The sequence below is a fragment of the Hemicordylus capensis genome, chromosome 3, assembly GCF_027244095.1.
Source record: "Hemicordylus capensis ecotype Gifberg chromosome 3, rHemCap1.1.pri, whole genome shotgun sequence".
Taxonomy (NCBI): domain Eukaryota; kingdom Metazoa; phylum Chordata; class Lepidosauria; order Squamata; family Cordylidae; genus Hemicordylus; species Hemicordylus capensis.
This window is the reverse complement of record NC_069659.1, coordinates 248,116,973-248,137,455: the sequence shown is the minus strand read 5'-3', so window position 1 is coordinate 248,137,455 and position 20,483 is coordinate 248,116,973. Positions and strand designations below refer to the sequence as shown.

The window sequence follows — 20,483 nt, the reverse complement described above, 5'->3', positions numbered from 1 at the left end:
ACGGCAATTCAATTGGCCCAAAACTTCCTCGCATATGGCAGCAGCAGGGTAATGAAGTGGGTGCCCCTTTGGATGCTGTGTACTGATTGGAGATCACGGGCTGTGAGGAGTTGTAAGACGAGAGTAGATTGGCAGAGGCGCGACCGCATGTGTCTGGCTCCCTGTCTTTGTATACAGACTTGCCTGCTTAGCCCTTTAACAATGGGCAAAAGGAACTGCTCAGCCCGATGGTGATGGCAGAGTTGAGCTCCCGAGGGATGCTGTCCTCTTGCTTAGACTGAGATGCCCGCGGAGATGCCTCAAGTGCGTCTCCTGGCCCCAGGGCTGTGAATCCCAAGTGGAGCTGCAAACTCCGGGTAAGTGAAAGAGGCGCTGAGCCGAGCTGGGGGAGAAGTTGTTGTCCGGAGACAACCCCAGACACAGGAAGCGTGTCAAGCCCTTTGTTGTGTGGCTTCTTCTGGCGCTGAAGCTGTTGCTGCGGCTGCTGCCGCCGCCACCGCAGCTCTCCCTTCTCTTTCCTTCTTTCTTTGCAGCAAAGAGGGGGAGAAGTTGGTAGTTGCTGCGGGGCGGTCTTGGGTGGGAGGGGACCCTCACTCCACGCTGCTGCTGCAGCACCCCTTTTGGGGGTGGATCTGGACTGGGCGCCCTTGTCAAGAAGCCATTCTCCAGGCTCGGAAGAGAGGAGGCCTGTCTTTCTTCTGATCCGAGGTGCTGGAAGGGCTCTTTAATTAATCGCCAGCGGCTTCTCTGGTCCCACCGGGGGAATCCGACGGGAGATCGATACCGCATTCTCTGAGCAAGATTTCGCTCCGCAGCCTTTTCTCCAGCCTGATTCTCTTCTCCCCCTCCCCACGCCCCCCACGCCCCACTTCTTAACATGCAGTGAGTGGTATCAGCTGTGTGGCCCCAAATACAGCTCAGTCGGCCTCCCTCCCTGGAGGGGTGGGATCTGGGCGTGCAGTTGGTGGTGCGTGCAAGACTAGGGAGGATGGGGAATGACTGATTGCTTGTAACTGAGGGCGCACCGCGGCGGCCACGAGAGAACTGCTGCGGCCCGTCCTCGCCGCCGGCTGAAAGTCAAAGGGGTTTAAACCGGGCGATGAGCTGTTCTGAGCGGGCGCTGCTTCCGTTCTTTCTGTGCAGGCTTCGGTGCTGTCGCTGCTGCCGCCCCCTGCTGATTCCCTGCCGCCTCACCCCGTCCCATGGAGCTAGAGGGGCAGTGGTGGAAAGGACAGCTGGCTGCCGACATCCACCAAGCGCTGCGCTACAAGGTAACTCGGCCCAGGGGGGACGATCGTTCACCGGCCACCGCCAAGGCGCTTTCCCCCGCGTTCATTTCCCACATCAGGACGTATGTGCTGCTGCTGGGAGAGGGTAGATCGGGGCTGCCGGGAGGAGTCGAGGTTGCTGTGGTTTTTGAGTGGCAGTCTGAGCCCTGGCCTTTTGAAGGGAGGGGAGAAACAGCTGCATGAACTTTCTGTCTGTCTCCCGTTCCCTTGCACATCAAAGGACAAGGCGAATTACTGCGCTTTTTGTCCCACACCCTTTTAGCAGGCAAAATGACCATGCCTTGTGTTGGAGCTTCTTTCACTTCCAGCCTTGCTTTTCCAGTCATTCTCACAACAAGCCTCAGAGTCAAGTCACTGTTCTTCCCGTTTGCAAGTGGGGAAACTGAGGCAGAGGCTGACATCCTAGGTATGTTCACTAGGAAGTCGTATTCCACAGAACTTGTTTCTAGGATCCTAATGCAATGAAAGTTGGTTGTACTTACGCCTCACTGAAGTTCAGTGGAGGCAAAGTTAGTTACAATAAATTACACCCCACCCCTTTCAGAGGATCAAGCTTAAGACAGCAAAGGCTACAGTGCTATGTAGAGCTAGCTGATCTGAAGGGTCCATTTATTTCAATATGCATAACTGCTCCTAACTGTGCCTAGGATCAGGACTGAAATAAGCTCAAACAAATGTTCAGTCTGCACAAGTGGCTTAAGTCACACAGTGGTTACCTTCTTGGCAGAGGTAGAACTTGAACTTGGATCTTCTGAAGCTAAATTTAGCTGTTTGAATCATGGTAACCATTTTGAGATATGTGTAGGCATTTGAAACTGCAACCTTTGCTTCTGGGAGGCTGGGGAAACAGGACTTTTTCCCCTCCTCCTGAAAGGAAGGGTGGTGGAATCAGCTGTTTTATGTAAAGTGTTTTCCAGCACCTGTGAAATAAGAGGTGACTGTATTCTGTTATCTTGAAGGAGTTTATTCAGACTCCTCCTGCCTCATGTGATCAATGTTATGTTTCATCTTCTTTGTCCAGGGTCACGTTCATAAAAACTTCTACTCCCAGAACAACTTCGATTCCTCCTTCTTCTTCATTTAAACACACACAGAGATATATATTTAGCTCTACCATTCAGAGTTTGGGAGATGTGGGGCTCCATCTTCCCCCACATAGCTCATAGCTTAAACAGGTCTTGATCTGCTGTCTGCTCCTTACTTTAGAATCATCCCATGCCCCCCCCAAAAAAATTATCTTTCTTTACATGAAACATTCCCTCAGGGCAATTCTGTGGACTTGCCCTTGAGCCTGCTGAGCTAAGTGGAAGCCCCAGACTGCTTAACAGGGCTGTTAGTCAACAGTTTCATGGGAGTGTGGCTGAAGTTCATAAAGAATGATTAAAATGTTAGTGGGTTACTGTGCCATAAGAACAACTGTGGGAGAGGCAGGGTCGTGGTTGTTAAAGGGACGTTGGACAGCTGGCTAGTGCTATAGAGCCTAGTCAGAAATTTCTGGCCCCACTTAAGGCTCTTTGTCTCCTTCTCCGGAGGCAGACTGTGATAAAAATGCAGCCGCCTTATTCAGAAGAACAGTGTGAAAACAGTTGTTGCTTCACCAAAGCCCATCTTTTTACAAATGACTGGGAGATTTTAAACCATTGTTTTTATCTCTGGGGTGGACATTTGAGTTGCTTTTCTGCCAGTATAAATGTTGTCTGTTCTAGAATTTAGGGTTGCTACCTGTTTCTGGCAGGGTTTCTCTGCTTCTATATGATGGATAGAAATTCAACAGGTACAGCTGCTTTATCACCATGGTGTAGTGATGAAGCAAGTGGCACCAGTTTAAGTCCTTCCTGTTAAAGGCACATGAACCCTGCCAGAAAAACCGTAGCCATTTTTACTAAAACTGCTAGTTAATATCGCCATGTATTGATTCAATTCTGTACACTGTATGAACACAGGAAGCTGCGATATACTGAGTCAGGCCATAGGTCCATCTCGCTCAGTATTGTCTACACAGACTGGCAGTGGCTTCTCCAAGGTTGCAGGCAGGAATCTCTCTCAGCCCTATCTTGGAGATGCCAGGGAAGGAACCTGGAGCCTAGATGCTCGAGTGGCTCCATCCCCTAAGGGGAATATCTTACAGCGCTCACACTTCTAGTCTCCTTTTCATATGCAACCAGGGTGGAGCCCACTTAGCTTAAGGGGACAAGTCATGCTTGCTACCACAAGACCAGCTCTCTTCCCATACACTTGCCACCAGTTCCTTTACTCTGTATGTAGTTGCCTCTACACATGCTCTCCTAGCAGTTATTACCATTGGTCCAAACTTCAGGTAATTGTCAATTCCTGGCAGGATACTGGACTGGAATGAATGCTATTGGCAAATAGACAGGTGTCTTTGCGACATCTTTCAGGTATGCATTTGGGGCTTTTTCTGTCAAAATGGAAAATGTGTAGCTTTTGGTATGATCCTAAACATTTTTGCTTAAATGTAAACTCTGCTGAATTCCGTATAAGTATACCAAGGACTGTAGCCTTCAATAATTTCTGGGCATTCATAGCAAAAGAAAATGTTGTGTGTCCAAGTGAAAATACTCTTGTGAGTGCACTAATGTTTTTATTAATCGACTACCAAAAAACCCCAAAAACTGGTTTGCACAACATTGTTAAAGAGTTGACTTTCTTTGAAATATGTTTCCCTCAAACATTGAATTGCCCACCTACAGAACATACGCTTTGTTAGAAAGCCCAATTCCTTTCAACTTATCCCATTCAATCCTATTGACAATTGGGGTGACAGTTCTACTGAAATTAAACCAGTGAATTTCCATATAGGTGTGGAAAGGTTCACATTGTCAAACCTGGGTCCTCAGATGTTGGACTACAACTCCCATCATGGAGCTGGTGAGAGTTGTAGTCCAACAACATCTGGCTACTCAAGTTTGAGAACCCCTTACATAGAATCTTCTAAGTACCTGTGGTTTGTGGACTGGGCTGTCAATTAAATACTTGCATTCTTTGCCCTTTCACCAGCTTTCCATGCCTTTTTCTATTCCAACATAACCTTTAAAGATACCTCAGTGAAGCATGTCCTAATAGACTATCCAACAACATCCCTGAAATATTGGATCTGTTCCACTTTAAATCATTCTTGGCTGTAAACTGAACCCATGCCATTCTTTGGGGGTTTTACTTTTGATTTTGTTAACTGCTTCCTTTCTGGTGGTAATAAATTGGCCTGTCTGGTTTTTGGATTCTAATCCATGAGACTACTCTGATATCTGTGATATGGCCATTACTTAACTACAAAGAAGAACTCTCTAAAGGGACTAAATAGGCAAGTCCCTGCTCTTCTATACAGATGTTTTTCCTCTGACTGAAATTTGTCTTTTTAAAAACCAAAATCACATTTGAAAAGTGCTGGACTTTACCTTGCAGCTAAACTAGACGTCCCTAAAATCGGAGGTGATAGTTTTAATCCATTATTAAAAATCCAAAAGCCAGACTTGGTCATGCCTTTATAAGCACCAAACAAAATGGTGCAAAGCCATAAGCAGCAAGCTTCTGAGTTCTCCAGAACTCTTCATCAGGCTGGATGTTAAGCAAAGCAAAAAGTGAAGCGGGGTGGCAGCATGGAATAAATCCCAAATAATCCCCAGCTTCTTTTCATCCTCCCCTCTCTTGTTGCTTTAGTTGACACCCAGCCTGATGGAGGATTCTGGAGACTTTGAAGGCCTTCTGCTTGTGACTTTGCATCATTTTGGTTGGTCCTTTAAGAAAAAAATGGTATTACCAGACTTCGGATGTTGATTACTTAGCACAAGTGATAAAGTATTCAGGAGAACTGTGAAATAAGTTCAAATCCCTAGGCACCAACATCAAAGATTTAGTACGTGGGCCAACACATACCTTTGATTTTTGTCCAGACCTGTTTATTAGTTTGGGACTGTTGTAAAAATGATTGAAAAAGTACACCATTTGGGACTGTTGGCAACTGTTTCATAAGTAGGTGATTTATGGTGCAATTGGAGTGTTGGAAGCATAGTATCAGCACTTTGAAAAATACACAAGTTAAATAAAGTACAGACAGAATGTTACTTGATCTCTAAATAAAATGGGCTAAGCATTTTCCCCCCTCATGTTACCAATTTCTTTGCTTTTTTTTCCTCCAGCATGTTTGCATGCCATTGGCTTGGCCATGAAATCAAGTGCCCATAGCATCCGAAACCAGTCTCATTTGGGTCCATATGTCTGTTTCAAGTGTATCCATAATACAATCCTTGCTGAGACTATTATGGATGGGTTTAAACATGCAGCAGAATGAGGTGGAAGTGTCTGAGCTGGGGGAATGAACCCACTTCAAGCTGCAGGTGGAGGAATTGCACAGGGGAACATTCAGAACATGTGCATAACTCCCTGCAAATGGAAAACTAGCTCAGCGGAGAGAAAGCTGAGCTAGAATTGGTCTCCCTACAGTGCTAGTTTTCTACTTGCAAGGAGTTCTCACAGAGCATGCAAAAATGGCATTGTACTTACAGTCTCGAGTGGTGCAGTCCATTCTACTGCCTCAGTCTGCATGCATAGACCCAGGCCCATGTTTAATATTTTCCTTTGGAGGCAATTATTTATTTGGCACCATTAAAGAAAAACATTACTGGAACTAAAGCTGCTTTATATCCAGTGACCTCACTAGAAGTCTGAATAGTTGCCCTAAACTTTCTTGTTTGGACATGATAGCACAAGTAGATAAAATGTGGCTTGCTATGGTTCTAGCCATGTCCAGTGGTCTGAAGGCACAATGGTCTGAAGGCACATGATATAGAAACCTTGCTGAAGCCAAGCAGCTCAGGATCTGATCAGTGGCTGAATGACAGGCCTTCTGGGAACTCTGTGTACATAGCTTTGAGTTCCAAACTGAATTCAAACTATATAAACTGCAGAATTGTATGTAAGTAAACTTCCTTAATTACTGACATAATGGAATATGCCCACTGGATTTCTGGATGGCATTGTTGATTCCTAGTTCTAATGTGCTCTTAAGGCACTTCCACATTTGTAAGCAGCTAAAGCATCAGTCTCCTGCAAACCAAGGGTGACTGCTGCTTTAATTACTGATAGTCAGAAAAGTAGCACTGAATCCCTTTGCATAAGAAATACCTCTTGGTTGAGGGATATGCTTCCAGTTTGCTGGCTACTGTCAGTCATTTGAGTGATTCCACAGAAGTGAAGAGGCAGTTCTCATGTTTCCAATCATGTGCTACAGAGCTCAATAGAAACTACCCTGCCATTTGTCCCTGCCTCATCACATGTATACAGTATGCAGTAGGAAACCAAGGAATTAAGGGGTTTTTTCCCCTTCTCTAGAAGAGTCCGGCATGTGTGGACCCCGCAATTAACATTCCATGGAAGAGGTTTTTTAAAAAAATAATGCAGAAAATGTAATGGCCAAGGAATAAATGTACTGAGCTCTTCAGCTAATAGTTCTATAATAAGGTGAATGCCAAAGTCACACTGTGATAGGAAGAAATCATCAGAATATCCCACCCTTATGGTATGACTAGTGAAAGTGTCTTGAATTGTGATACACCTATGTTATCCAAAGGGCTTTGGCGATCACAAGTCCTATTCAGACATTACATTGTATGTGTCTGATTAGAACTGATGTCTTGGTTAACTGTCTATCTTACTATTCCCCGGGGCTTCACAGCTGTAAACTGGAAATAAACCAATCCTTTACACCATAGGGATGTGGTGAAAATTAACATATGCAATCTCACTAAAGTCATGGAAGTTCATATAGTGGATTTTCCAGATGCTCGTATGGTGTAGAAGTATGTTTCTGTATCAGAGTATTAGTAGAATTTTTATACTGTCTTCATATTTTTGACTTTTTTTTTTTTTTGGAGCTCTGTGATAAATACTGTAGATCTAAATCTTAAAGTAATGCTGGGGTAGTGGCAGTGATATGGAGAGGCACACAAACATCTCAAACTGACTATCCCCATATTGTCATGGGTTAGAAGTGATCTCAGGGTGTCAACCCTATATTTTAGGGATATGTAAGGTAAAGGTCAAGTTGTGCTGTCAAGTCGGTGTGAGATGTATTAAGGCCAAACTATATGTGATGCAGGAGATTAGTGGCCAGATCTCCTTTAAAAAGAAATTAAAATAGCTGCAGCAGGGAGGGAATTAGATTGTGGCAGCTGAAGCAAGTTATTCTGTGGCAGTGTGCGATTGATGCAGTCTCTGGATGGTATTCAAACCATCCAAAGCCAGCATTTGGAATTTTATTTTTTCTGTAACTAAGTTGTTGACCCCTGGAATACTGTTTCTCAGGTTTTCCTTTTAGGTTGGAAGTTTTTCATTTCAGACTGTAGCAGCCATATTCACCTCTGGCAAAAAATGTGGACATGCTATCTTAACTTAAGCTTTGGAAGCAAGGTTTATAATGGCTCAACGCCTACAGGCCAGTGCTCACATTAACTTCTTGGCATGGCTGCCTTTTCCCTGTCTGTCTCATATGGTCCTATGGCACCTGTTTGAAATGGGCAGGTGACATGCTTACCTCTCACAGTAGCATGTACACAAGTCCCCTAAGGAAGTGTGGTGTTGGTTCTGGAAGTAACCATGTCAGCACCTTGCCCCACCCATGTGGTTCCTCCCTGTCTCAAATGGTGCCTGACCATGCAGAAGCACAGCAACTATGTTGCCAAGATAAGACTCGGACCACTGCGAGCGCCTTCAGTCTTTCTAGATCCTTAACCTTTGTACAGCACATATCTGTTCTTATCTTTCAAACAGAGAGGATAAACCTCTAGACTCTACCACAACCTCTAAACTCCTTTAGCTCTCGTATGTAGCAGTACAAATGTACGTGTGGTTGTGGCTCTGTTTCTAACATATCTGTTCTGCATTTAGGAGCTGAAGCTGCCCTCCTATAAAGGCCAGTCTCCACAGTTAAATCTGAGAAGATATTTTGCAGACCTGATTGCCATTGTGAGCAATCGCTTCAGACTCTGTCCTGCTGCCCGACATCTTGCTGTTTACCTACTGGACCTCTTTATGGACCGTTACGACATATCCATTCAACAGCTACATGTGGTTGCTCTTTCCTGCTTGCTTTTAGCGAGTAAGTATGATGCAACAGGCTTAACCAATTGAAATTGCTTAGTTGAGCAAGTGAGTGGTTTAGTTCCTCACTTTGGGGGAAGCAGACATTAACCCAGTCATTGTTTTAATTCTGAGGGAGTTTTCTGTCACTATGGCTGGCGGTCCTATCAAGTCAGTTGACCCCCAGGGATAGGAAATTGCCCATGCTATAGACAAAGTGTGCTATATCACTTGACTCATACCAAGTCTGATGGAACATAGGCTAGAGCGTATTTTAGAGACTATTCTGTGGGTAGCAGCAGAAAAAGTGATAGCAGCAAATATATATATATATATATATTTCTCTGCCACCATTGCATTGACAGAGAGTTGACTGGTGGGCTCTTTCTGGATGGCGTGGGGCTTTAGTATGTGTAAATACTGCATTTTCTTCAAAAACCTATTCAAACAGCCAGGAATGTCCAGACACTGCTTATGAATATGAATACGACTAATATTTATATACTGCTTTTCAACAAAACTTCCCATAGTGGTTTACATAGATCTAAATAAAATGGCTCCCTGTCCCCAAAGGGCTCACAATGTAAAAAAAAAGAAAAGAAAGAAACATGATAGACACCAACAACAGCCACTGGAGGGATGTTGTGCTGGGGATATATAGGGTTAGTTGCTTTCCCCCTGCTAAATAGAATCACCAATTTTAAAAGGTGCTTCTTTTGGGACACGGGGCAGCATGCACAGCTGTGTTTTGCTACACACATCTCAGAATGAGCACTTCAGAATTGGCTTATGAAGATTTTCAAGAATCAACAAAGAAGTAGCAATATGCATCTTACTATTCCAAGGAAGAGTTTAGAATCTTTGTAATGGTGGCAGATAAAATTGCTCGCACCCATCATGACTTGGACTCTACTTCCACAGTCCCAGATGGGGTACCCTTGATTGGAGGTGAACCTAGGTAATTTTGGAGCCTGGACCTAAAAGCCTTTGGAGCCTGCCCACCCCACCCCCCACACACAAATTAAGCATCATCATGCTCTGCTGGGTGACCACACCACCTGGGACAGACTAAAGAGGATGGGGGGGCAGGGGCTGTGGACGCCCTGGACTTCAGCCCCGAAGTCCAGGGGTAAGAGCATCTCTGCCCTTGATATCTGCTTGTCCTGTGATCATAGATTCTCTTCTGCTTGCACAACCTGAGGATATTGACCGTATCTTTGGAAGTCAGAAGCTCTCCATGTGTGCCCTTGACCCTTGCCCATCCTGGCTTGTAAAACCTTCCAGCAAGGGACTGGTTGAGTAGTGTGGAAGAGTGATTACTGCCTTTCTTACAGAAAGGCCCCTTACAGAGGGGTTGGTACCATCCTCATTATAAATGGCAGTTGTGTTTTCTGTTTCAAAAACAGTAAAACCCTTCCTAGATCCCAATGTGTTGGGCAATTAATGGTCTGTATCCAATTTACCACTTTTGAGCAAGTTGCTAGAGTGTAGCAGTGATCCAGCTCCAAAGACACACCTGGATGGGACAAATTACTTTGACCCATTTCAGGCCAGTTTCTGATCTGGTTTTGGGTCTGAAACAGCCTTGGTTGCCCTAGTGGATGATCTATACTAGAACCTAGGCAAGGATAGTGACTTCCTATTGATTCTGCTGGACCTCTAAGCAGCTTTCAGTACTGTCAGCTATGGTATCCTTTTAGATTAAAAACAAAAGGGTAGAGTTCCCACCAAGGAGACAAAAACAAAATGGGACTCTCAGATGTCTCACTGTCATTTTTCATAGGCCTAACACATTTTGGATAACATCCTTTATCTAAGGCACTTTCACAACTTAATAAAACATTTCATGAGGCTAAAACCAACCAACCTCACCATAACTACAGAAGCAGAGAAGGATTTTATCCAAAATGTGTTGGGCCTATTAAAGATGACAGTGAGACATCTGAGGAGCGTCTCCCCCCTCTTTAAAAAAAACAAAAACAAAGAACACTTCCATATCACCTGGCTGAGATGGGTCTAGGGCATGGCTGCACAACTTCAGCTCTTCAGCTATTGTTGAACAACTACAACTCCCATTATCTGACTCTTGGCCACTATTGCTAGGGATGATGGGTGGAGGGCCAAAGTTGTGCAGTCCTGATCTGAGAGGCACTGTTCTGCAGTGACTGTGGTCCTTCCTTACAGGCAGGGCTCCAGAAGGTGTTGCCAGGAGACTCCTGCCCAACACAGCACCTTTTGTCTGATGGTGTCCTGCAGGGTTCAATCTTGTGCCCCATGCTGTTTAACATCTACATGAAACCATTGGGGAAGGTCATCCAGGGATTTGGGGTTGGGAATCATCAATATGCAGCTGGCACCTAGCTCTGTATATACTTACTAGCACCAGCTGAGGCTGCAATAGACATCCTGAATCAGTTTGGGGTTAGTGAAGGGCTGGATGTAGGTAAAGTGAAATTAAATCCAACAAGTAAGAGTGTCCCCTGATCTGGTGATTGCTAATTTGCTGATGATGTATTGGCCTTTTCTGGATGGGGTTGCATTCATCTTGAAGAATTGAGCATGCAATCTGGGATTTTCCTGGATCCGACCTTGTTTCTGGATACCCAGGTGGTAGCTGTGGTCCAGAGAGCTTGCTCTGCACCACCTGGTCTGCCAACTACTACCATTCTTGCCTCAGACCTGCCATGATCATCCATGCCTTGGATATATTGTGACTGTTACAATTATCTTTTAAAATGTAAGCTACCTTTTGAGACTCTTCAAAAGATTCAGCTGGTATAAAATGCAGTTGCAACGGTGTTAATAGACTCTAGACATTATAACATCTTGCCCTTATTTCAGCTGCATTGGTTGCCAGTTGGTTTCTGAGCATGATTCAAGATGCTGATTGTTACCTTTAAAGCCCTATATGGTTTAAGATCAAAGTACCTTACGGGTCATCTCTCTCTCCATATGAATCTGCCCTCCCCTTAAGGTCATCCAGTAGGGCCCTCTTTTGTGTTCCATTGCTTTCCAAAGCTTGGTTGGTGGTGACATGTGCGAGCACTTTCTCCATGGTGGCGCCCATCCTGTAAAACTCCTTGCTGCATGACGTATGATTAGGGCTGTGCAGTTGTATTCATCTGAAATCAGGGGCATATCTAGGGTAGGGCAGGCAGAGCACATGCCCTGGGCGCCACTTGAAGGGGGGCGCAAATTCCTAAAATTAATTTTTTTTTTAAAAAAAGGCCACCAAAACCAAAATGGCCACTGCACATGCTCAAATGGCCTCTGTGAGGCCCTAGGCCATGCCAGGCCTCACAGAGGCCATTTGAGCATGCACTGTGGCCATTTTGTTTTCAGCGGCCATTTAAAAAAAATATTTTTAAAAATGGCCACTGCACATGCTCAAATGGTCTCTGTGAGGCCCTAGAGGCCAGTGGTGGTAGGGGTAACCTTTGCAGACGCCCCCCTCCCACGGCCTATAGGAAGCGCCCCAAAGGGGCTACAGGTTTTTTAAAAAATTAATTTAATTTAATATAATATAAGTCACTGTTCACATATTCAGTTTGGCACTATGTACAGAGAATCAGGGCTTGTGAATACTGAGCTGAAGCTTATGAGCTAAGATTGTATTCAGTTGCTCTTACTTTGCTTCTTGTGATAAGTGAGTTAAATGTGGTGTCTTAATAATATGGCTATTAATGGTGAGTTTGTCTTTGAATCAGTGTGAAATCCTTAGTATTAAGGCCCACTGGGAGTTTCTTGCTCTCTTTCTCTCATTTTAACTATCTTTCTGAAATACTAGAATATATTCCAAGCAGTGACACAGTTTACTCTGCATATCCTTTAATTATTTTCAGAGTATCTGGGAAAAGCCAAATTCTCCATTGATTTTTAAAACTTATGTAATAGTGATGCTACAATGCATAGTAAAGAATCAGATAGGCACTTCTGTTTAGTTTTCCAAGTACACCTCCACATAGTATTTGGGTATTTCATGAGCCCCAGCATACTGAAATTTGTAGTTTTCCAGCATTTTTTGGTCTGGCTACATCCACTGCTAAATAGTTTTTGAAATTTTAAAAGATTAACGAGCTTGACTTATATTTTTCATCTGATATTATAGTAAAGTTATCTGAAAGATGGGTGTCAGATGTTTGGACAGGGGCGCGCAATTTCAGTGCTTGCCCTAGGCGCTATTTTCCCTAGATACGCCTCTGTCTGACATATATGTCGAACCACCATGCCTTCTGTTCTGGCATTGTCAGAGGCAATTCCACAATGACAGAAGCAGCCTTCAATGGTCAAAACCCGGACTGAAGTCCCTGATACCATTACGGAACTTTGTTGGACATGTCAAAAACCCCTCTGTCCTGCTTACCTTCCTCCCCTGCCCTTTCACTGTGGGGGATAGGTTCCATTGTTTCCTTTTCCATCCAGAGGGAGTGTATCATGCACACAAGCAGCAGCAAAAAGAAGAGGCCCTCTTAAAACAAAACACACACACACACACACACCCCTTTCATTCTATTCTTGGTGCCTGAGTGCTTGTAGGGTCCCCACACACACCTCTAAGGCTGCAGTCATGGCTACAGGCTGTCAGTAGAGGCTGAAGGTGCTATTTCAGCAGGTGTTTCTTGACTTCCAATTGCTGTTTCTTTTCTGTCTATTCCTTAATGTATTTTCAGTGAATTCTGTCTTGCTTCTGATTTTGGTTTTTATTGGTTTTTCTCTAACTTTTTGTTGTAAGACATTCCGATGCAAAAAGCAGGATAGATGTGTTTAATCTTAAGGTCCCATTTTGATCCCTCAGATCCAAGTTCTTGGTCCACTGAACCACTGTGGCCCCTAGAAGATTAGATCCCAAAAGGTATTACTTAGGAACATGGGAAGCTGCCATATACTGAGTCATTGGTCTATCTAGCTCAATATTGTCTACACAGAGTGGCAGTGGCTCCTCCAAAGTTTCAGGCTAGAGGTGTGCACAGAACCAGCTGGTCCAGCACCCCCTCGAACACGCCCCCAGTTCGCTCCAGGGGGGTTAACAAACTTTTTTTTGTACTTACCCCCTTTGGGGGAGTTGTTGGAGGTGGCGGTGGGGGGGGTCTATGGAAGTTCCTCCTCCTCCGCCGGCCTCCCTTTATGCCACCACTAGCCATTCAGCCAGCTCCTCGGCCCTTTCAGGCCTTCCCTCTCTGGCATGGTAGCCATTTTGGAGGCTGCCTTGCCTGTGCAATTGGCCTCTGTGTGGCCCAGATCATGCAGAGGCCAATTGCCAGGTGCGGCAGCCTCCAAAATGGCTGCCACGCCAGAGGGGGATGGCCTGAATGGGCCGAAGAGCTGGACTCTCCCTCAGCCCTATCTTGGAGAAGCCAGGGAGGGAACTTGAAACCTTCTGCTCTTCCCAGAGCAGCTCCGTCCCCTGAGGGGAATATCTTACAGTGCTCACATATGTAGTCTCCCATTCATATGCAACCAGGGCAGACCCTGCTTAGCTAAGGGGACAAGTCATGCTTGCTACCATAAGACCAGATCTCCTCTCTTTGCAACATAATACATTTTTCTGAAGTGAAAAATCAAATCTATCTAAATCAAAACTCCACTGTTAAGCCATTTTAAACAATATCAATAGCACTAGGTCTCTCGAATGTGAAAGGTTCTTGTAATTTTAAAATGTTCATTATATTTAAATTCTCATTTTAAACCAAGAGCTAGAGAGCTTTTGTAGGCATGTATTCTGTATTGTTGATAGAAAATAAATCAACCGCATGGAAGAAGTCCAGCTGGTGCCACAGCCATTCCTGGGTTATCTGTTCCATTTCCTCGGCTTTTCCCTGCAAGAAGGTGCTCTGAGAGACCACTGGCATAGTAACTTTTGTTAAGGATAAGGTAGCAGTTTAACTGATCTTACATTTTGTTTGACAATAAAACCAAAACCTTCATATTGAACTCTATGTAAGAGATGTGATGCCTGTGTGAAAGACCCAAGCTGCACCTTCTTTTTTTTATCATGTAGTATTGCTGTAATAGTATTTCACCTTCTCATTTCCCCCAAGGTAAATTTGAAGAGAAGGAAGACAGTGTGCCTAAACTGGAACAGCTAAACAGCTTGGGTTGTATGACTAACATGAACCTGGTATTAACAAAACAGAACTTGCTACACATGGAGCTGCTATTGCTAGAAACCTTTCAATGGAACCTCTGCCTCCCAACAGCTGCTCACTTCATTGACTATTATCTCTCCATTGCTGTTCACGAATCTGACCTCCATGATGGATGGCCAATGGTTTGCTTGGAAAAGACAAAGTTGTATATGGCAAAATATGCTGACTACTTTTTGGAAGTTTCCCTCCAAGGTGCGTTTTCAGGCCTTTGTTCTAAAGACCCCATAGTTAACTTAGTTACACAGCTAATACTGTGTTTGACTTAACCGTGATCCTCCGATGTCTCTCCAGATCATGCATTTTTAAATTATGCCCCTTCGTTAGTGGCTGCTGCGTGTGTGGCTTCTTCAAGGATTATCTTGCGTCTTTCTCCAACATGGCCAGCACGACTCCATCGTCTTACCGCATACTCTTGGGATTTCCTGGTACCATGTATTGAACGACTTTTGATGTAAGTCTTTTAATGGTTTCTAATGTGTGTGGTGTGTGTGCATATGTGTATCTTACTAAGGACACAGTAGAGGGGGAAATTAATACACAAAGGTTTCATTTTTGCCTTGTGGCTGTCTTGAAGAAATTTGTGTCATTCCGTTTGGCGTCAACATTTCATGTTAACGTCATTCTTTATTTTTGACTCCTGATCCACTTTTAGTCCTAAATGCTTTCACAGTAATTGTCAAAGAAGGTTTTTTGGGTGGGATTTTTGTTTTGTTTGCATGAGGGGTAGCTCCCTCTTATGCCCTAAGTTTGTGCAAGTTATGATAGACTTTTACCTTTTAACTCTATTAGGCTAAGGTACACACATTAGACATTCCTCACTTCTTCACCAAGGCTTTGCAGCCTTAGGGTATAGTCTGGGGAAAGTTAAGCATATTCAAAAAGGATTTCAAAATTTCGTAATCGCTGGACACTTTATACAAGAAAGAATACAAACCAAACTGTGGATAGATTTTTTTCCCTTTAGGCTTCTTTGATCAGTTTCCATTGGTCAAATTAAAATCAAACCAAGTGCAATATTTAATGTGCAAATATTTCTGTGGCTAGTATTTTTAAATCTTTGAAATCAAGTGCCATTGCTTCCAACACTGCATCCTTTTTCAAAAAAGATCTGCTTCTTCTTCAGAGTCTCACTTAAAATGTCAGATTGTTTGATGAATGCATGAATTGCTGTTAAATTATCTATTAAGATGAGATGTCAGTGGAACAGAATATTTATTATTATTATTATTATTATTACATTTATATCCCGCTCTTCCTCCAAGGAGCCCGGAGTGGTGTACTACATACTTGAGTTTCTCTTTCACAACAACCTTGTGAAGTAGGCTAGGCTGAGAGAGAAGTGACTGGCCCAGAGTCACCCAGCTAGTTTCATGGCTGAATGGGGATTTGAACTCGGGTCTCCCCGGTCCTAGTCCAGCACTCTAACCACTACACCACACTGGCTGGACATCTTGGCTTACAAAGCATGTGTGATTTAAGGGTCTACGGGCACTCAGTGGGAACCCTTTGGGAGCTCCCCCAGTCTTCCAGCATGCACACTGTTGTGCTGGAGCTCTAATACTTCTGAGCACTGCCTGAGTTCTGAAAACACTCTGCAAGATTGGAAGTATTAGAGCTCTGGTGCAACAGTCTACATGCTAGAGGACTGGGGTTGCTCCCAGAGGGTTCCCACTGTGTGCCCACAGACACTCAAAGCACATGAACTTCATTTGTCAGGATGTGGGCCACTAGCACTTCTATAATCTGCTATTGCTGGGACCCTAAGTACTGCAGGTAGTGCTTCCTTTTCTAGTAGCAGCATCCATCTCCCACAAGGATGGGAGACCCCCCAGAGTGATGCTACATTAAGTGCAATGGTTGCTATCAGAAAGGAATCATGTCCACCTCTCATTCACACCTGGATATGCTTTCCACCTGTACACTAGGGCAGGGTGTTATATGTTGGATCCCAGTCTCTCTGTAAGACTGAATGAATTAAGCTTGTAATTTTATTTTCTAGTGCTCATGATAATGATGTAAAAGAAGCCAACAAACAAAAAGGACATCATGGTTCTCAGGCTGCACAACATGGTCTGTTTCAAGCAACCCAGCCTCCACAACAGACACATCTACAGCAGCATATACCTCAGTATGTTCAAGCACATCCAACTCCCCTACAGTATCAAACAGTGCCACAGCAAAACTGTCAGCAGATTGTATCATCTGGACATACGTCGTCTTATCCAGTGCAGACTTGCCCAGCTGGTTTACAGAGTGCTGTTCAGGCTCGAAGTCATATACAAACTGCTGCTGCAGTGTCATTAGCTGTACCCATTGAAGTTAAGCCATGTTTAAGTGTTTCCTACAACCGAAGCTACCAGATTGCTGGACGATATCCTTGTATTACTCCCTGTTTTGAGAGGTGATAACTACAAATTCAGCAGAACCCTGTATGCTGTGTGTCAAATAATGAGGAAGGCAGTAAATCTCCTCAGTCCTCTTAACAGAAGGGAAATAGTTGGAATACCTTTCTTTTCCCCCTACAGCTTCTTAGTCAAGAAACTGCAAATATGAGAATATGCCTACTGAAAAAAATCTTTATCTGAGGGTGATGGAAAATACACCCCTAGTGCATAAAAGTTCTATGTGTCCAACTTAAACCTTCCCTTAAAGCTGATGAAGAGAGGCAGCTGCACTGATTTAAAGTTTGTCTTCCTATGATGAGAAAAGAATGCTCTGAGGCTTTGAAGAGAGCACTGCTTCTAAATGCCTCTTCTGTTCAGTATTGAATAAGACATTGAAGACCACTAAGTGCCATGCTTCTCCAAAAGATGGAAAGCCATCTTGGAGAGAAGAGAGAACACTTTATGTACTTCAGCAACTTGGTTCTCCGTCAATGCTTGTGGATGAGGTTTTGTATTATGTCCTTGGGTTAACATTTTTATATGTTTTGTACTTCAAAATACTTGCTTCTTTGTCAGAATGATTCAGAGGTAAATTGTCATCCTAGCTCAGGGAATTATCAAAAACTACTGTGATACTGGTGTATACCATTTAAGTAGTTATCTGGGGTTTGCTTATGCTCAGGGTAACTACAGCAGCAGATACCAAAGGGAGTTAATATACTCATTCAGATAACTCCCTTAATCCAAAAGTGTTTTCTAATGGGGTGGGGGGTGGGGATAATGTACTATTTTAAAGTGGAACCAATATTGTACTATAGCTAATGAAGTATTGTCTGCAATTTCTCCTAGTTCATGCAAATGAAGTCCAAATAGTTCTAATTTTCATTGTATGACTTCCCGGTTCCTTAAGGGGGTAAAAGGTACCATTCAAATGCTTACAAGATGTACAGAGTAGAAGAATGGAAGTTCTCAGGTTATACCAGGGCAGCTAGGTTTCTTGTTTCTCCAAATCTGTCAGCTGGATCTACTTTCATATTGGTAGTGAATCAAAAAATATATATTTATGATATGAACCACACAATCATGTGGGGTGCTAATTACATAGCTATCAGAATTTTGATCGTCTCCAGCTGTTAAATCCATACCTTCAACTCCTTCCAGAAACAGAATTACTTAAGCAGGGAGGGTAAAATAGGGGGCAATTATTATTTATTATAAGATCCTTATAATTACAAAATTAAGGAGTTAATTGCCTGTATGATCTAGATATGAGAAGGAATTCACTGAGGGAATAGATGGGGAGAGAATCCTGTGTCTGGGAGTATCTTAAGTATTTCAAAATAATATTGGGAATGGGTTTGGCAACTGGGTGGAAAATAGGTCTATAGAAATTTTGTGACTGTCAGACTTTCCCCAGGTAAAAGGGACTATCCTAAAACACTTGGAATGTCATGGAAAATGGCATTGCTTAATCTGAGCAGCTGTACTATAGCTGGACATGCTGCAAGAAAATATTCTTTAATTTAGAGGAGAAGCAATCCTCTGTACTACTAATTTATTTTATACTATATATTTTCAGAGGGTGTCTTTGACAGAAATCAGGAGAGAAGGAAGGAACACTACAGTATCTTGGGAACCTCTTGTATGCTGTAGGATATCCTTGCTGTTTGTTTCCGAAGCCCATTTTAGCCCTTTAATGCTTTCCTTGATAGGAAAGGGGGGGAAGTGTGGAACTTGCTATATAGTGTAACTTCTGATGGTTTCACTATTTGGGGATGAAGGATTAAAGAATGCAGCTGAAAGAGATATTCACCTGATTGCAATACTATATATAAAACTCATCATTATTTGACTACCTCAATAATATATTGAATGTACAGTCCTGTGGCAATCCATGACTTGAAATAACGGCAGGTTACTTCTAAAGTTCTTATATCGGCTTCACTTTCATCCTCCTGTGAGAGACAGCAGTAAAGAGTTACTAATACATCAGAGGAGTCTGTTGTAGGTCTCTGCACAAACATTAGCTAATAATTAACACTGGAAATGGGGGGAGGGGTACCTAGTGAAAACAACAAAGCCTACATATAATTGGGTATTATTTGTATTTAAGCCATTAGACTTAATTGTTAAAAGGATACACTACATACTATTGGGTTTCTTGGTTTTTTTATTTATTATTTAGCCTTTTGAGTTTGACACTTTTAGCATTATATTGAAAATAGAACATGCACTGTGAGCCAGTTCCAGTTTGTTTTTTAAAGTACAGGCTTGGTCAACCTCCACTGAATCCACACACGACTTGAAGTTCCTAGTACAGGAATTAAAATGTGTGTTTCCTGGTCATGAGAAATATCCACAACAGAAGAATGCGGATGAGTGCCATGCACTCTTTTTTTTAAAAAAAATAAAGCTAGTTTTGAGTAATCCTCTCCAATGTGTGTGCGTGTGTTTGAATATGTGAAGTAAATGGGATTCCTTGATTCACTGCTACTATTGCCCTCCCACCAAACTTTATGAGATGTAAAAATATAGGCAAATCAGGCAGGAAATGAAGCAGGAAAGGGTTTCTAAAAGAATCTATAACAAGAGTCAGTAAGTACACATTACCACTAAGACATCCTCTTGTTCTGGGAAGGAGAGAGACAGGAAATGTTTCTGTGTAAGGTTATGGACAATTAACAGTGTATCAGTATTAACCAGCCAAAAATTACATTATGCTGGAGTACTGCATGCAAATGGTTATAAGCGAAATCTCTTCAGCAATCGTTTGTGTTGGCACCCTAAATCTCAATGAAATACAGTTGCAGGGAACATGGTCATCTTTCTTTAACATAGTCCCTGTGTAATATGTAGAAGACATTCACTAGTGAGCACAGAATAAGTTAGGAGTCTCCCAGTCTGAAGCAATTCTCTGTTTGAGTCTGAGTCATAGCCACTGTCCAAAACTAATGTTGGCACTGATGAGCACTACTTTTAGGTAGCTATATTTGAGCAAAAATATAAATATATAAAGCTACTTCTGTAGCTCAATAGTTTAGCTATTTTTGTTGTTAAGTTAAACAGTTTACTGGAGTTTAGGGACTTCAGCCATTTTACATTTACCCCTGCATGTTGTTTTTTGAGTTGAACTTGAAAGAAAAGAAACCTGAAAAACAAAATGAGATACAGCAGAACCAGATATGAAGGACTTCAGCACACTGGCTGGTAATAACTGCAAACATGCCTGTATTCTTAATGGCTGATTGGTTATTTATTTATAATTATATCCCACTTTTCTTCCACCACACAACTCAAGGTATACACATAGGGCTCCCAATGGTCACCCATCCAGCTGACCAGAAACTGATTAGCTTCAGCAGTACCATGTGCCCTTAGACCATGCCGTCAGAGTGATTGTGGTTGCCAGACTGCCCTGCAAGTGAAAAGCTACCAAGGGCAAGGAAAGAGGAATAATGCTTCAGTAAATGAGCAGCTGAAAGGCATCATCTCATACTGCATGGGAAGAGGCAATGGTAAACCCCTCCTGTATTCTACCAAAGACAACCACAGGGTTCTGTGGTCACCAT

General features: G+C 43.1%; 1 protein-coding gene across 2 annotated transcripts; it reads left to right on the top strand.

Annotated features, from left to right (window-relative positions):
- Positions 1–8: 8 nt before the first annotated feature.
- On the top strand, positions 9–17,672 carry CCNJ (cyclin J). 2 transcript variants are annotated; one of them, XM_053304902.1, is made up of 6 exons: positions 9–356; positions 1,144–1,271; positions 8,193–8,403; positions 14,423–14,722; positions 14,822–14,981; positions 16,530–17,672. In XM_053304902.1, the coding sequence occupies exons 2-6, from the start codon at positions 1,203–1,205 to the stop codon at positions 16,933–16,935; spliced, it is 1,146 nt and encodes a 381-aa protein (XP_053160877.1). In that variant the 5' UTR covers positions 9–356; positions 1,144–1,202; the 3' UTR covers positions 16,936–17,672. The 2 variants fall into 2 exon arrangements, with proteins under 2 accessions (XP_053160877.1, XP_053160879.1); XM_053304904.1 differs by lacking the exon at positions 9–356 and having other exon boundaries at positions 930–1,271.
- The last annotated feature ends 2,811 nt before the right edge of the window (positions 17,673–20,483 follow it).

Coding starts and splice junctions, on each gene's coding strand:
- CCNJ (XM_053304902.1), top strand. CDS start 1,203: ATGGAGCTAGAGGGGCAGTGGTGGAAAGGACAGCTGGCTGCCGACATC. Junction 1,272..8,192: donor ACCAAGCGCTGCGCTACAAG/GTAACTCGGCCC, acceptor TTCTGCATTTAG/GAGCTGAAGCTGCCCTCCTA. Junction 14,723..14,821: donor TTTGGAAGTTTCCCTCCAAG/GTGCGTTTTCAG, acceptor ATGTCTCTCCAG/ATCATGCATTTTTAAATTAT.